The sequence below is a fragment of the Sus scrofa genome, chromosome 5 (assembly GCF_054392235.1).
Source record: "Sus scrofa isolate SSC_HxYL_T2T_F1_AM1 chromosome 5, Sscrofa_HxYL_maternal_Yorkshire_Landrace_v2.0, whole genome shotgun sequence".
In the NCBI taxonomy this organism is placed as follows: domain Eukaryota; kingdom Metazoa; phylum Chordata; class Mammalia; order Artiodactyla; family Suidae; genus Sus; species Sus scrofa.
The window spans coordinates 14,542,957-14,559,822 of NC_139387.1; the positions used below are offsets into that span (position 1 = coordinate 14,542,957).

A 16,866-nucleotide genomic window follows, 5' to 3' on the forward strand; every position below is an offset into this window, starting at 1 on the left:
AGGGGTCTTTCTGTCCCTTCCCAGCTGCTTCAGAGAGAGGGTAGGCAGTCCTCAAGGGTCCCTCTCTGCTCTGATGGCTGCATGGAAGCATCTCTGTTAGGAAACCAGAGCTACTGGAGTGTTCACTCCTCTCTCAGATTTACTCCTATCCCAACATGAGGAGGGAGAGGTTGATTCTCCATGAATCATGAATGCGGCAGGGGCGCACTCTGGCTGAAGGTTCCTCAGGTCTTTCTCCTTTTAAACAACTCCTATAAGTGATCCTTACCCACAGAAGGGCCAGTTGCTGGCTTTGGGAGCCGGCAGCACACACACATCCTTCCCTGTGTGCCCAGGGACCTCTGCTTGCAAGCGTTCAATGACAATAGATAGTGCATGGGCTTTGGAGTCAGAAAGGTCTGTTCAGCGAACATGTACTGAGTGCCCACGGCATGCTCTGTGGTGCCGAGCACTAGAGGCCAAGAGAAAAGAGCCATTTGTCCCCTTTAAGAACTCTGCGTTAGTTGCAGTGTTCTGTGTCAGAACACAAATCAGATTGGTTTGAGCCAAAGGGGGGGATATATTGACTTATGGCAATGAAAACTCCAGAGGTACAACTCCAGGTAGGACTTCAGAACTTATTCTACCCACTTTAGTTCAGCTCTCTTCTGTGTTGGCTTCATTCAGCCAACTCACTCACATGCTGACCCATGGTGGCTCCAGGCTTACATCCTGACAGTGTCAAGTCTAGCAAAAACATCTTTCCCAGGAGTTCCCGTCATGGCTCAGTGGTTAACGAATCCGACTAGGAACCATGAGGTTGCGGGTTCGATCCCTGGCCTTTTCAGTGGGTTAAGGATCTGGCGTTGCCCTGAGCTGTGGTGTAGGTTGCAGACATGGCTCAGATCTGGTGTTGCTATGGCTGTTGCATAGGCTAGCGGCTACAGCTCCGATTAGACCTCTAGTCTGGGAACCTCCATATGCCGCGGGTGCAGTCCTAGAAAAGGCAAAAAGACAAAAAAAGAAAAGAAAGAAAGAAAAAAGAAAACATCTTTCCCAACCATTTCAATCAAAAGCTGGAATTGAGCCTTATTCACTGATTGGCCTGGATTCGATCACATGACCATCCCTGAACCAATCACTATGGCCCAGAAAGCAGCAATGCTGTGATAAGATAGGCCTATGTCATGTCTCTGGCCCTAGAGATTGAAGTGGGACCACCCCACTATAGCAACAGCGACTGAGAGACTTAGGGTCACTGTTCTCATGGAACTTCCAGTTCAGGGCTCTAAGTTGAGAATGTATCATGAATGAAAATGCATGGTCCTGCCCCTTCCAAGCTGTGTTACATAGGGTAAGTTAACAACCCTTTCTGAACTTCTTCAACTATAAATTGGAAGTAACATACCCAAGTCAGAGGAATGAGAGAGGAATGTTCAGTACCTAAGCCAGCGCTGGCTCATGGCAGGGAGGGACACTAAATGTTGGCTTCCTTCCCTTCCTGTCAATCCCAGGTGGCAGCTGCCACCTTCAAGGTGGGTACCCACCTATGCTAACTAGTCTCACCAGGGGAGCTGCGCTCATTACCTGGCACAACTGAATCACCTGGTCTGGGGCAGTCACATACCTCCCCCAGTGGGCATTCATGGGACAGTCACAGCCCTTTTCTCCATGGCCTTTCCAGAATGTGAGCCCAGCCTTCCCCAGTGCCTCATAAGCTGGACAGATGTCTCCAGCAGGTCACTATCTCCCTGGCTCTGCTCGGTACCAAGCCACATGGGCCATCCCTGCAGGAGCCTCCCATGGGAATAGTCTACTCAAGCCTGGAATTTCTGCAAATTCATGGGCAGTGCCTGCAGTGCCTCAAAGGGCATTAGCAGATGGGATGCCAAAGCTGGTTCTGGGAGCACTTCAGCCAGGATCTTTCCTCCTTCCAGGATTATGGCTCAGACACAAATAGATCTCAGAGCAGGCCTGCCCTGTGTGACCCTGCAGAGTGGGGAGAGAAGCAAGAACATTGACACAAAGTCCCCTGTGAGTCCAAATCCAGCCACCACAAGGGAAGCCAAGTGCCAGGCCGGGAAAACTTCTCCAGATACAACCATCCCCTTGTTGTAGGGTCAAAGTCCAGCGCTGAGATCTTTCTCTGCAAAGCAAACGGGCCTTGCAGCCATCGAGTGGCTGGAAAGGGAACAAAAGCAGTGGGTCCAGAGGGCCAGGCCCCCAGACCAGGGAGGCGCAGCCTGCCAGGCTCCCCTGCCTCCATCCCCACAGGGAGAGAATGAGCCCTTTGTCCCCATAGGCTGGGGCTGGGAGGGTGGCCCCGGAGAGATTCCTAGGTCCCTTCACGCAGGATTCCCAAGGGAAAAGGGTTTCAGGGAAGCTGGGTATCCAAGACAGCTCCAGATGGGAGTAGGGCAAGCTCCCTATTACTGGGGAGCCAGCAAAGTGCTAGAGGGGTAGGCTCAGTTCACAGAGATCTCTCCCAACTCTTGTTCCTTCTCCCCCTCATCCTTCCTCTACCCTGCCTTCCTAGCTCCCTTTCTAGTCTCTCTCCCTCTCTGTCTCTCTCTCTCTCACTGTCCATCTGTGTTTCTGCTTCCCTTTTTACCCATTCTGTCTTTCCTACTGCCTGTGTCTCTGTCTTTCTGCCTTTCTGTTTCTCTTGCTGCTTCTCTGTCTCTTATGTCTTGTCTCTCTCCATCTCTGAATGGGCGTATGTGTGTCGCTACCTGTCTCATGGCCTGTTCTTCTGTGTGCATCTCTCTGTGTCTCTCCCAACCTCTGTCTGCCTCTCTTCCTCTCCTCCCTGTCCCTGCTCCCCATTCCTGCTCCCCATTCCACATGCTCACTGTCTGTCCCTCCCTGCAGGTACAGGCTGTGGGTGGACAGCTGCTCAGAGATGTTTGGGGGCCTGGACATCTGTGCTGTCAAGGCTGTCCACAGCAAGGATGGCAGAGATTACATCATTGAGGTGAGAGGTGAAGGAGGAGCTCCTCCTGGCCTGGCTGGACTCCCAGGGAGGCACGTCAGTGGGAAGGAGTCCAAGTGTGGCCTTCAGCGTGGTCAGCTGTGTCTTAGCCCGTGGCTGGGGCACATGGTGCCAAGGCCTCAGCAAGTGACTCCCAGAGGCTTCTCACCCACCACCTTCAATTACCACCCCCCAGTCCCCACCCTTGGCCACATCTAAAGCCTTTGCGCCCAGGGACTCTGAGCTGAGCCTCCAGAGCTCTAGGCAGGAGGTTTGGCAGTTTTCTGCAACCTGTGGCCCCAACAGTAGGAGAAGAGCAGTAGCTAAGAATTGGCAAGATTCTGTCTCCTTGGGCCTCTTCTATTTTCTCAGTGTCCAAGTGTGTAAAGAGGGCACACTTCCCTGGTCACCATGCAGAGATTCCATCATCTGTTCATTCAACAAACATGTACTCAGGAGTTCCCTTAGGCTTGGTGTGGGAGAGCTCAGGAGACAGAGCCAGTAAGCAAGACAGACATGGGGTGGACAGGCCGGCAGGAAAGAATAGTAAACAAGTAAGGGCGCTGAAGGTTAGGAACGGAGCGTGATAGAAGGAAAATTAATTGTAAGAGAGAGGCTCAAAGGGGCTCGGAGTCCCAGACTCTCCCCCTCAACTTCCTGCAGCCCATGCATCCCACAGGCCCACAGTTCCTGATGTCCTCCAGAGCTGTTGCCTACAGGTCTCTGTAGTCTTTTCATCACCCTCCCCACACCCCCACAACTTCCTCTCCACCTTCTCCCAATCCCACAATGCCCCTCTCCCTCCAGAGGCCCCAGCCTCCTCCAGTCCCACAATCCCCATCTCCCCTCCATGCTGCCCATGTCTCTCCTGGCTCCACAGTCCCCATCTCCCTGCATAGCTCCCCCTATGTCTCTTCCAATCCCACAATCCCCCTCCCTCCATGACTCCCCCCCATGCCTCCCCCCAATCCCACAATCCCCCCTCCCCTCCATGACTCCCCCCATGCCTCCCCCAAATCCCACAATCCCCCCTCCCCTCCATGACTCCCCCCATGCCTCCCCCAAATCCCACAATCCCCCCTCCCCTCCATGACTCCCCCCATGCCTCCCCCAAATCCCACAATCCCCCCTCCCCTCCATGACTCCCCCCATGCCTCCCCCAAATCCCACAATCCCCCCTCCCTCCATGACTCCCCCCATGCCTCCCCCAAATCCCACAATCCCCCCTCCCTCCATGACTCCCCCCCATGCCTCCCCCCAATCCCACAATCCCCCCTCCCTCCATGACTCCCCCCCATGCCTCCCCCCAATCCCACAATCCCCCCTCCCTCCATGACTCCCCCCCATGCCTCCCCCCAATCCCACAATCCCCCCTCCCTCCATGACTCCCCCCAATGCCTCCCCCCAATCCCACAATCCCCCCTCCCTCCATGACTCCCCCCCATGCCTCCCCCCAATCCCACAATCCCTCTCTCCCCTCCGTGGATCCTCCCTTGCCTCCCCCAATGCCACAGTCCCCCTCTTTCCTCCATGGCTCCCCATGTCCTTCCTCACTTCACAGTCTCCATGTCCCATCCTAACTCCCTTTCCCTGCCCCCTGTCCCCTGCCCCCACCACCCCAGCCCAAGGCTCTCCATTGCTTCCTCTGAAAATGCCCTCTGGCTCAGAGTTCTCCCTTCCCTCCCTAGCCTCGCCACTCCACACTCACACCCCCCAGAGCTCCTTACGGCACTTCCCTTCCATGGCCTTCTCCTCAAACCACAGCAGAGAGGCAGTGCTGACACAAGGCCAAGACACGTGAGGGAGAGCCCTGCGGCTGCCCCCCTCCCTGGGGTGTGGGCGGCTAATGGGAAGCACATGGCCGGGGTGACCGCAGGAGCCAGCCAGTCCTCCATCCCCGCGTGTCTGCTCCACACCCAGGACCCACAGCGCGGCAGGGCCAGGTGACTCCATGGGTGGGAGCCCTGCTGTTCGCCCCCAGCCATGCCAGGCGGGCCTTCATACTCCAGCCTAGGGAGGAGCCAGCTTGGAAGTGAAGGGGAGGGAGTCTAGGGTGGACACCATTCCTCTGCCCACACTCACCCACCCCAGAAAGACCAGGTAGCTTCCAAGGATGAGTTGCATCTATACTTGCAGGTTCAGTCCTGCTCTAGAAAATAGCTCTCCCCTCAAGTCCCCTCACCAACCCCTCCTCAGAGGACATTGAAGGAGCTGAACTGCTGGCCTGTGTACTTGCTTCTAAGCAAGCGCCAGGCTGCTCCCTGGAGGAAGAAGGCTCCCACCTTCCTGAGGATGCCTGGGAGCTGCAGGCCAATACTGGGGGTATTGCCTCTCCTGAGACCCTTCCTGGCCCGCCTGCCTCTGCATCTCTGCACAGAGACCACCAGACATGAACACAGCTTTGGCACACATGCAGTCATGGATTCATTCATCCATTCATTCATCCGCTATTGAGCCCCTGCTCTGGACACCAGACCCCAAGCCAGGTGACGGGGATACAGCAGTGAACACAATAGTAGAGACACTGTCCCTTAGAGCTTCCACCTGGGAGGCGAGAGGCAATCAGCAGATGAAGGACCCCTGCACTCCCTTCCCCTCCCTCCTGGGAGTGCAGCCCCTTCTGTCTTGCTTCAGCATTATCTCTGCCCTCAAGAGCTCCTGCCTCTCTGAGTTTCCTCAAAGTTCCCTCTCAGGAAACAAAAATTTGTACCCGAGGGGCCAAGGCTCCCTACCTCCAGACATTCAGAGGGTCAGGGATGAAACACCTTTCACATTAAAAAAAAAAGAAAAAAAAGTGGGTTTGGACTTTAAAAAACAAGAAAACATCTTCCAAAAATGTTACAGGAGGGAGGGGAAAATGACTTTTTAGATTTTCTTTTTTTCTTTCAGAAACATTGCAGAGTTGTTTCCCTGGCTTTTCAGTTTAGAGTGGGGTCAAGGGAGATGGGGAGCTTTTTACCAAGAAGATAAAAGATATTTTTTCCCCAGTTGGGGAAAAAAAAAGACAGAAGAGATCCAAAAATACTGATTTCTTCAGCCACCTCTGTGGTGAGGACATAAAATTTGTGGGACATGTTTTGTGAAGGTCCTCACAGTGAAATACTCGGGGGAAAGACCCTTGAACTTGTCCTCCATGACCTGTCCAAGCAATGACATTGCTCACTGGAAAAAAATGTTTCCCTGGGGAGACCAGAATGTCCACTTCCTTTGGCTATGTCCACCGTGGGGACTCCAAAATGCTCTGACCTCAGGTTCCTTGTGGCGGCTGTTTTCCACTGCAGGAAATATAGGAAACAGAAACCGGAACAGAAAGGGGTGGGCAGGTTCAGGGGAGAAAGGATAGGCCTGCGCACACTTAGACTCCACGGTTATAACTCAGCTCAGCCCACACTGCCTGAGAGACTGTCCGTGTGCCGGGCACTGGGATCCAGGATGCCAAGGACCCAGGCCCAACTCATAAGGAGCTCAGTCTGAAGACACTTTGCAGGACTGTCCGTAAGAGCATCTGCATTCACATCCTTGAGTTTGCTCTTCAGCTTCCCAACCATAGTAGGTGCTTTAGACTCACAGGCTCCTGAAAATCCCAGCTGGAAGGGTTTTTGCAGCTGCCCAAACCCCTCAGTTTACAGTTGAGGAAAACAACAGGCACATAGAGGAAAAGTGACCTGCCAAGATCACACAGCAAGTCTACAGTAGAACCAAAGCCTGGAATCCAGGTCTCCTATTTCCACAGCAAAGAGAGCTGCTCAGTGATGGGTGAGACTTGGAAGGACCATGCATGGCTTGCCAGCAGACTATCCTTGAACTTGCTACTTCTCTGATTCAGCCTTCCCACCATGACAAGGATAATGATAGTACCTGTGTCAAAGATCTGTTTTGAAGTTTGTGTGAAATTATCCATATCGAGTGCTTAGAACAGCACCTGGCACAGTGTAATGAAATATAGCCCTTCTCAGTATCCTTATCATTATGGACAGGACTTACTGTGAGGGTTTTTCATTCCTCCATTCAGCAGGCTCTTATTGAGGGCACACCTGTCTAACAGGACACAGGGCCTATCCCCAACTCAAGTGTTCACAGTCTGGTTGGGGACACACATAAACAGGAGATGACAGCACCATGGGGTAAGCTCTCCCACAGGACAAGCAAAGTGAGGACAGCAGGAAAACAGACGAGGGCTTCCCAGAGGGAGGGCTGGCCAGGTGTTCCCCTATGGGTGAGAAGGAATGAGTCTGATAACAAGTGAGCAGAGGGAATGACATGCACAAGCACCTGGACAGGGGAGAGAACCTGGGGACTCCAGAGCTTAGGAAAAGGGGTGACAAGACAGTTCATTTGATGGGGGCGGGTGGGTAAACAAGCTGCATTCCCGCAGTGAGGGAGGAGACAGAGGGGCTGCCCAGGCCCTATTCCCCCTTGAGAATTCTACAGCTGCCCGTGCCTGGAGAATTACCTGGATCATTGGCAGGCATGACTTTGGGCAAGTCCCTTCCCATCTCTGGGCCTTGATTTCCCCATCTGCAAAAAGAGCAGATGTTCAAATATGATCTCTCAGGCCTCTTCCCAATACAAGTGCTGTGCCTGCTTTGAGAAGCAGCCTGCTCCCTGTGGAAGGCGTTTGTCTCCAGGAGTATATTCTGCCAGAGCCCCAGAGAACAGGCCTTGCCTCTTCTCTCCCAACCCTGGGTCAGCGCCAACCCATGTCATTTTTTTTTTTTTTTTTTTTTTTTTTTTGGTCATAACCAAGCCCCCACCTTCACTGCTTCCAGTTTGGTGGAAAATCTTGACCTTGGGCCAAAGTTCAAAGGACTAGCCCCAAGCCTGAGTGAGGGCCAAGATGGGGAAGAGGCAGAGGCGGAAACCAGCTCCCCAAAAAAAGAGCAGAAAAGGTCAGCAGAGGCTCTGAACCCTTGGTTGCATGTCTGAGGTCCAGCAAATGTAGCCTGAATTGAACTGAATCCAGGGAATTGATTTAGACCCAACTGTGGGCAAACTGGTCGTCTCCACGGGGGTCATTCCCAGCGGAGGCGCTGGGCTGGGTTTTGCATGGAGAACATTGCCATCTAGTGGTCACTTCTGTCCTGAGCGCTGAGCCCGCCCTCCTGAGCTGCACTGCTTAGCTGCCTGGCATGAGGGCTCCCTAGGCCTCCTTTCTCTTCCACAGGTGATGGACAGCTCAATGCCCCTGATTGGAGAACACGTGGAAGAAGACAAACAGCTGATGGCCGACCTCGTCGTCTCCAAAATGAGCCAACTCCTGATGCCAGGGGGCACAGTGCCCTCGCCCCTGAGGCCTTGGGTAATGTCTTTGGGAGTAAGGGAGACTGTGTAGCCATGAGAAAGGCCTGGCTGTCTGAGAATGGGAGTCCTGAGCCAGAGGAAACACCCCCATAGGGGAATTAGCCTGGGGATAAAGGAATGGGGTGTGGGCTGGCTTCTGGGGGGAGCTTGTACCCCTGCTCCTGACAGGGGAGTTTGGGAGGTTCCAAGGGGCCCTTCCTCCTCCACCATCTTGGGTAGAAAAACCTTGTTTCAACCGGGCTTTGGGTGTGTGTAGGCAGAGGTTATTAACATAAGAAACCAGTTGTCCCCTCACTGCCCTCAATCCGGGGCCTGAGCAAAGAGCAGGAGTGTGTGTGTGTGTGTGTGTGTGTGTCCGCACATGTGTGCATGAGCATGTACACGCATGCCCTCCCAGGACACCAGTCAATAGAGACTATTGCATCTCCCATTTGCCCATCCTCCAAACTCGACACGCTCCCACGGAGTTCCTCCCTTCCACAGTCCTCACCATGAATTACTAGATCATTCTCCAAAGAATTTGCTAGCTGCCTGGCTTTCTGGAAAAGCAAGTCTCAAAACCTGCACCCCCTCCCCCGACAAAAACACACCCGTGATAACAGATACAGGAATGATGGTTATGCTCTAGGGGGCTGCTGGCCGGGAGGAGGCACAGGGCGGCCTTCACTGGAAGCGTTCTATCTGGATCTGCACGGCAGGCACACGGATACATCCACATGTAAAATCTCGTGCTATATACTTACAACCTGTATGTAATTTTTACCTTAGTAATGAACAGGTATTTATATATCCCGCCCTCCCATCCGGGAAGTAAATCACTGTGGTGATCTCTTCTCTTGCTCTAGGCTCCTCAGACTAAACCAGCAAAATCCCCCGGGCAAGCCCAGCTGGGGCCTCCACTTGGACAGCCCCAGCCTCGGCCACCCACACAAGGTAAGACCCACAGGAGCCACCCACTGAGAGAAACCATCCAGCGAGGATGTTGAAATGCACTGAGGACCACAGGTGACTTCCAGAAGGCACTCTGGAAAACTCCGTCTTAATACTTTATCCCCAGATATGCAGAATGAAGGAGACTATGAGGTTTGTCACCCCCTTAAAGTCAGGAAAGGAGTAAAGTCCCTTGTGGTCTAGCAGGTGAGGATCTGGCATTGTCACTGCTGTAGCTCAGGTCACTGTCATGACACAGGCTAGATCCCTGGCCCAGGAACTTCCACCTGCCACTCGTGAGGCGGGAAAAAAAAAAAAAATCAGGAAAGGAGGAAATGAAGACAGAAGGCAAATGTATTAAGCACCTTATATGTAGCAGGCACTGTGCTAGGGGCCATCCCATTTATTTTCTCATGTTCAGCCTCCCAACTTGTCAACAGCGAAAATGACAGTATTTCCTTTCTACTGAGGTGGATGTTGAGGCTTTGTCCAAGGAAGTGCAAGAAAATGGCAGGTTAACAAGTCTGGCCTTCCAGATCTGGAAAGTGCCTGGAATATTGTATATATCCTTGTCAGTTGAAATTGTTCCCCAAAAGATCTCTCAGCATTACTGCATAACTGCTGCCATTATTAGAGAATGGATGAGCTATTGATGACGAGATGAAAAGAAATCGTGGCAATAACTAACTTCTCTCAGGCTGCCACCTGCTCAGGTGTTCCCACGCTTGGGCCTGGGGAGGAGACCAGCCCATCCTCTCTTACAGTCAGAACCCTGTGGGCACACTCACTGCTCTGGTGCCAGCTTGGAGCCTCAGGGCAACTTTGCACCAAGAAGCCAGGCCAAGGAGTTCCCCCTTGTGGCTCAGCGGAAATGAATCCAACTAGTATCCATGAGGATGAGGGTTCGATTCCTGATCTCACTCAGTGGATTAAGGATCCAGCGTTGCCGTGAACTGTGGTGTAGGTCACAGACACGACTCAGATCCAGAGCTGCTGTGGCTGTGGTGTAGGCCTGCAGCTGCAGCTCTGATTCAACCCCTAGGCTGGGAACTTCCATATGCCACAGATGAAGCCCCCAAAAGAAAAAAGACAGGCCAGGCATTTGCACGGTGATCTTATAAGGCTCTGCTGGATCAAAAGTGGTACTGCCATTCTGGCCTTCCCAGTCGCTTTTCTCAAAGTAACAGATTCATTGCTTCTTGGGAAAATCAGCCTTGAGCACCAAATGGCTTCCTTTTCAGTGGGCCTTAGATAAAACACCCCATTCATCTTTCTTGTCTATGCTTCTCTTGGGAAAGCAGAACACATTTAAGAGACGGGAAATGGCATGACGTACACAACTGTGTACCAGCAAACACTGTGTTCTGCTTCAGACACAGGTAAACATGCGCTGGAGTCCACATCCAGGTCAGTCTCAGGCAACTTGCATCCCGTCTTGGAGCCTAGTTCCCCCAGTGATAAAGGAGGAAACGACGGCTGCCTCACTTGTTACGGGGAGCTGCCTGGGAGATTAAAAGTGAAGTGACCTGCAAGGTGTCGGGGGTGGAGGTGGTGCTTAGAGGGGCTAGTTCTTACTACCACTGATTTACTGTTAATAACTATTTCTATAACCTGTATATTAAAAGCCGTCTTCCTAGAAATTATAATATACATGTTGTTCTTAATGATTAATCCCATTAATAATCCTTATAACTAAGGCAGCCCCACTGCCCTCCTGCTGGGCAATAATTCTATAATTATAAATGTTCAAAAATGTCTTATTCACCACTCTTCCAGGCTCTCACTGTACCTCTGCCCTACCTTCTCCTTTCCCACTCTGCCCCAGGACTTACTTTTTTAAATCACATTTGAACAGAGCACTTTTTAAACAGAGAGCTACTGTATTCTGGTTTCCTCTCCAGCCCAGAGTAGATACGCACTTGATAAAGAGATATTATTTTAAGGTACATGAGGCTAAACACACTTTTAGTGAGTTGAAAAACAATCAATTTAAAACCAATTAAGGTAATTAAAGAAAATGCTCACTGAATTACTACTCAGATTAAAAATAACCAGCTAATTAAAACACAAAGCTTTCATTGAGTTCCCCAAATAACAAGATCACATTATTAACTTGTTTTTTTAACTCTCTACTCATTTTCAACTCAAGTGAAGTTTTCTTTTAATGAACCTCATCATTTTTTAGCACCCATCCTGCACTTAGGCAAATATTTTCTACATATAAGTTAGCGTTTTCTGTTTGCACTCAAACAAAAAATACTAAATTGTTTGCTGAAAAGCTGAAAGAAATAACTAGTGTCTCTTGATGAACCCCAGCTGTATAATAGGGACTGAATGATTAGGTAATGAATGAGTATCCAGGTTTTCCAGGATATCATCAGCCTTGTGGGGCAGAGGTGAAAGGAAGGGCGGGAGATTTAATATAAAAGTGGAAAACATGTTTTTTGGACCTGCAGTGGGTTTTCTTTAAAAAGTCATATTTAAAAAGCAGTAGCTTTGGGGAGTTCCCCTTGTGGCTCTCACACTAGTATCCATGAGGATTCAGGTTCGATCCCTAGCCTTGCCGTGAGCTGTGGTGTAGGTCACAGTCACGGCTCAGATCCCACATTGCTGGGGCTGTGGTATGGGCCACCAGCTATAGCTCCAATTCAACCCCTAGCCCAGGAACTTCCATATGCCATGGGGAAAAAAAGCAGCCCTAAAAAGCAAAAAAAAAAAAAAAATTTAAAGCAAAAAAAGTCAGGAGCTTTGGCTTTCCCACTGTGGCACAGTCGGTAAAGGTCTGGCTTGTTTCTGGGGCATTGCTGGTTCCATCTCTGGCTCAGTGGATTAAGGATCCTGTGTTGCCACAGCTGTAGCAGCAAAGGTCAGAGATGCCACTCAGATTCGATCCCTGGCGTGGAAACTTCCATATGCATCAGTGTAACCAAAAAAGGAAGGAAATAAATAAACAAACAAATAAACAAACAGGAGCTTTTACATAAACTTCTAGGTTTTCAGATTCTCTTGGTAGGGCGGGAGCTTTAGAAACAATGGACCTGCAGAGCAACGCTCACTGACATTCGGTAACAGCTGATCCCTTGGATGGAGCAAGGATCCCTCCATTTGCCTCAGGCCCTACTCCTCCCTAGTGGCACTTCCACAGTGACACAGTGTCAATTGCCATTTTCTTCAGACTTGTATCTCTTTAGATAAGTCTCTGAACTGTGTTTGTACCTCAAGTGGGAAAGTTTTTTAAAACCACAAGGTTTTTCTGACACTTGCCTGCTTCATTTACTTATGAATCTGCCTGGCCCTATAAGTGTTTGAGTTTTGTTATCAATGGATCCTCCAATCTACTGGGACATATAGTCATGAAAGAGGTTAAAAATGAATCAAGTCATGGGCAGTCCATTGCTAAATCGGTGCAGTAATTCAGTCTAACCTGGAAAATGTCACGCAGGCTCACAGAGATTCAAATTGGGAGGGATGTTTGATGACTATAGTCCTTTTATAAACAAGGGTCCAGAGAGGAGTGACTTACCCATGGTCACATAGCAAGTTAATGGCAAGGCTTGGAGTCAGGACCTAGGGCTCTGCCACTAGATATGCAGGTCGTGCCCTCTGCAAAGAGCCCAACTGGGACAATCCGAGGGGGGAGGTTGGCTGAAATCTAGTCCCTGTTCCCTTTGCACCTGGCTCAGAGCTGCTGCCACTGGAGGAAAGCACCTTTTCTTAATTTGCACAAAGTGCCGCCCTGTGTGGTATAGTAAAGAAAAGAAAAAGAAAACAGCTTTGAGTCAGAGAGATCTAGGTTTGAAACTAGGCTCCTTCCCTTGCTGGAAGTGACACTGAGCAACTCACAGGGACTGAGTTTCTTTGTACAATGAGGATAGTAATAATGCCTAACCCACAGAGCTGTGATGGTGCCCAGCCACAGCCAGGACATAATAAAGGGGGCCCAGTAGACACTTGTGGAGTTCACACTGGTGGAAGCCACACTATGAAAGGGTTCACGTGGAGTTCCCCATTGGGCTCAGTGGGTTAAGAACCCGGCTAGTATCCATAAGGACACAGGTTTGATCCCTGGCCTTGATCAGTGGGTTCAGGATCTGGCATTGCTGTGAGCCATGGTATGGGTCACAGACGCAACTCAGATCTGGCTGTGGCACAGGCCAGCAGCTGCAGCTCCGATTCAACCCCTAGCCCAGAACTTCCATATGCCACAGGTGCAGCCCTAAAAAGATAAAAAAGAAAAAAAGGGGGGGAGTCTCACAGATGACCTGGAGCCCATTTTAACTCCCAGTCTCCTATCCTCTCAACAAAGCATGGTGAGAATAACCCTGGTGCACCCCACTCCCCGGGAGCTGGTGTGTCCGAGGGAAGAGACCAGCAGGCAGCTAGTCTGCTTCAGCAAGTGCCTTTCACAGTCAGCAGTCCTGACACCTGGGTAAGAGGGTGAGGAGAGTGCACCTTGCTTGCTTGGGGCCTTAGAATTCCACTCAAGGTTATTTCTGGCAGCTGAAACCTCTGAGCTTGTGATACCCCTTCATTTGTAGGTAAAAACCTATATACTCTGTGCAGCGAGATGAAGCCAAGCTCCTCAGTGGGCTTTCTGTGGTCACCCCTTCTGGTTATGAAACCTTACCGAGGCTCTTTCCACCTTAGTATGATGAGATGAATGGTGTCTTCCCACCAACCTCTCTCTAGATCAAATGACATATTGTTTTTGAAAGATCTTAGAAAAGTTTAGAGAGCTATCCAAAAGTAAGGGATAATTATTTCCATTGTTTCAAAAGTAATACATCTTCAGTGTGGAAAACATCAGTGAGCAGAAGGAAGAGAATGTGAGTCCCTCGTGATGGCACCACTCTTGTCATCATTGCTCATTGCCTCATTACTCGGAGGAGGAAAAGCAGGAGCACCACCTGGGAGCTTGTTAGTAATGCAGACCTCACCTGTGTCTGTCTGCTTGGCTGCTGTGACAAAATACCATAGACCGGTGGCTTCAGCAACAGACATTTATTTTCTCACAGTAATGGCGGCTGGAAGTCCAAGATCAAGGTGCTGGCAGGGGTGAAGCTTCTCCCCAGGGCTTGCAGAGAGAACCTCCTCCCTGTGTCTTCATGTGGCTTTTCCTGTGTGTGTGCAGGTCCCTGGCCTCTCTCTCTTCTTTATAAGGATGCCAGTCCTATTGGGTTAGGGCTGCACCTTTATGACATCATTTAACAGTAATTGCCTCCTTTAAGGACCTATTTCCAAGTATAGTCACAGGGAGGTTTTGGACTCCAACATACGAATTTTTTAAGGGGACACAGTTCAGCTCAAACACCACTCCAGACCTACTGTATTAGAATCTTTATTTTGACAAGCTGCCCTGGTGATTCATATGCCATTAAAGTCTGAGACACACTGATTTTAAAGCATAACCTCCCAGTCTTTCTTTTTTACTTAGCTATATATATAGAGAGAGAGATATGCAAAAATGGAATTAAACTAAATAATGTTTTATAAGCTGCTTTTTTGGTCTAGCAGTATATATTTAGCCACCTATTATCCACAATATCCCATGTCATTTAATATTATTCTGCCATGTCATATGATAACCATAGCATTTTCTATTAGGTGAATGTATCTTAAAGTTCCTAGTCAATTCCCCTGTGGTTAGGCTTTTGTGTTGTTTTCAGCTTTTCACTGTTACAAAAAACACTATAATTAACATCCTTGAAGCGATACTTGTGCACAGAGATATTTATCCTTAAAAAACTTGAATGTAATGACTTTTCCTCCCTGTAGGGGGCCCTCGCCAAGCTCAGTCTCCTCAGCCCCCAAGATCTGGAAGCCCCTCCCAGCAGAGGCTCTCCCCACAAGGCCAGCAACCCCTGAGCCCCTCATCTGGATCGCCACAGCAGCAGAGATCACCAGGCTCTCCACAGCTATCCCGAGCATCTGGGGGCAGCTCTCCAAACCAGGCCTCCAAGCCAGGCACCACCCTTACCTCACAGTCCCGGCCCCCTGTGCAGGGCCGCAGCACCTCCCAGCAGGGTGAAGAGTCCAAGAAGCCAGCACCACCCCACCCCCATCTCAAGTAAGTGCTTTGGGAACTGAGAAAGCTATAGGGGTGGACCTCTAGGGGTGTGGGCAGAGGTGGGCTGGCTCAGGGTCAAGGACTTGGAGTCAAAGGAAGACTCAGAGAGGCCTCACTCAGACTTTAAATGGGTAGAAGGCAGCCTAGAGCATGGAACTTGCATGGCAGGCAGGGCCCAGGTGGTGAGAGTATAGATTAGGCCCCTTTGTGAGCCTCCATTTATCCATGTAACAGTTATCTCCTGCTACGGAACAAACCACCCAGAAACAGCAGCTTTAGAAAATAAGCATTTTCTTTGTTCTTTTTTTTTTTTTTTTGTCTTTATAGTGCCACATCCATGGCATATTGAAGTTTCCAGCCTAGGTCAAATCAGAGCTATAGCTGCCAGCCTAAGCCACAGCCACAGGAATGTGGGATCCAAGCCAAGTCTGTGACCTACACCACAGCTCACAGCAACGCCGGATCCTTAACCCACTGAGGGAGACCAGGGATCGAACCCATGTCCTCATGAATATCAGTCTGGTTCACTGAGCCATGACGTGAACTCCTGTTCATAATTTTTTAGTTCAGCAGTTTGTTCTGAGTTTGGCTCAGCTAGAAGGATCTTTTGCTGGTCTCTCCTGTTGCCCGGTAATGCGCAGCTGTATTTGAATTTCAGATAAACAATGAATTACTTTGAGTAGAGGTATACCCTCAAATATTGTATGGGATATACTTATACAAAAAAAAGGGGGGTTTTAATCTGAATTTCAAATTTAACTGGTCTCTTCTGTTTTCACTTACTCAATGTAGCAGCTCTCCTCTCCTGGGATCACTCTTGCAGCCATAGTCATCTGGCCACTTATCTGGGGCTGGATGGTCCAAGAGGGCCTCCTGCACACATCTGCCTGTTGGTGCGGCCTGTCCACTGAGCCTCTCACTCTCCTTGGGCCTCATCCTCCAGTAGGCTGGGCCCAGCTTCCTCACATGGTAGAATTAGGTTCTAAAAAGCGAAACTAGACACTTCAAGGCCTTTGAAGCCGCACGATGTCATTTCATACCATCACATGGTTTTGGTCAAACAAGTCACATGGTTGAGCCCAGATTAAAGAGGTGGGGAGACAGGCCCTTGATGGGAGAACCTGCAAAGTCACATTGCGAAAGGCTAAATTACAGAGACGGGAGGAAGTGTTGCTGAATTTTGTAAAAAATCCATCCCGCACATACACATCCTCTTTCCTGTTTCCGCTCAAGCCCATCTCCCTCTCTCTCTCCGTGGCATGTAGAAGTTCCCCCGCCAGGGAACCCATCTCAGCACCCAAACTGCAGCAGTGACCATGTCAATTCCTTAACTGCTAGGCCACCAGGGAAGTCCTCAAGCCCATCTCTTGGTGTGAGGTCAAAAGAGAGATCCCACATGTGTTTTCTTTGGAAAGTTCCTTCCTTCCTTCATCTCCAGACACTAATACTAAGAATCATAATTTCATCACTAACCTCTATTATCTACTTACTGTGTACCAAGCACTTTACCTACTTGGTTTGTTCTTCTTAATTCTCACAAGCTTAGGAGTTACTAGCTATTCTTATCCCCATTTTACAGGTGAGTAAGCAGAAAAAGAGATTGATAACTTGCCAAAGT

At 50.1% G+C, this 16,866-nt stretch overlaps 1 protein-coding gene across 11 annotated transcripts in view; it reads left to right on the forward strand.

The window, feature by feature from the left end:
• Positions 1 to 16,866, forward strand: part of SYN3 (synapsin III) — a 483,026-nt gene that overhangs the window by 453,633 nt on the left and 12,527 nt on the right. For all 11 annotated transcript variants that reach the window (XR_014803099.1, XR_014803100.1, XM_021091550.2 and 8 more), the window contains 4 exons: positions 2,851 to 2,953; positions 8,115 to 8,249; positions 9,097 to 9,184; positions 14,957 to 15,248. Coding sequence is in view for 9 of the 11 variants with exons in the window: in XM_021091550.2 (XP_020947209.1) it covers positions 2,851 to 2,953; positions 8,115 to 8,249; positions 9,097 to 9,184; positions 14,957 to 15,248 (618 nt within the window). In the remaining 2 variants the exon portion in view is untranslated. The remainder of the gene's footprint in view (positions 1 to 2,850; positions 2,954 to 8,114; positions 8,250 to 9,096; positions 9,185 to 14,956; positions 15,249 to 16,866) is intronic.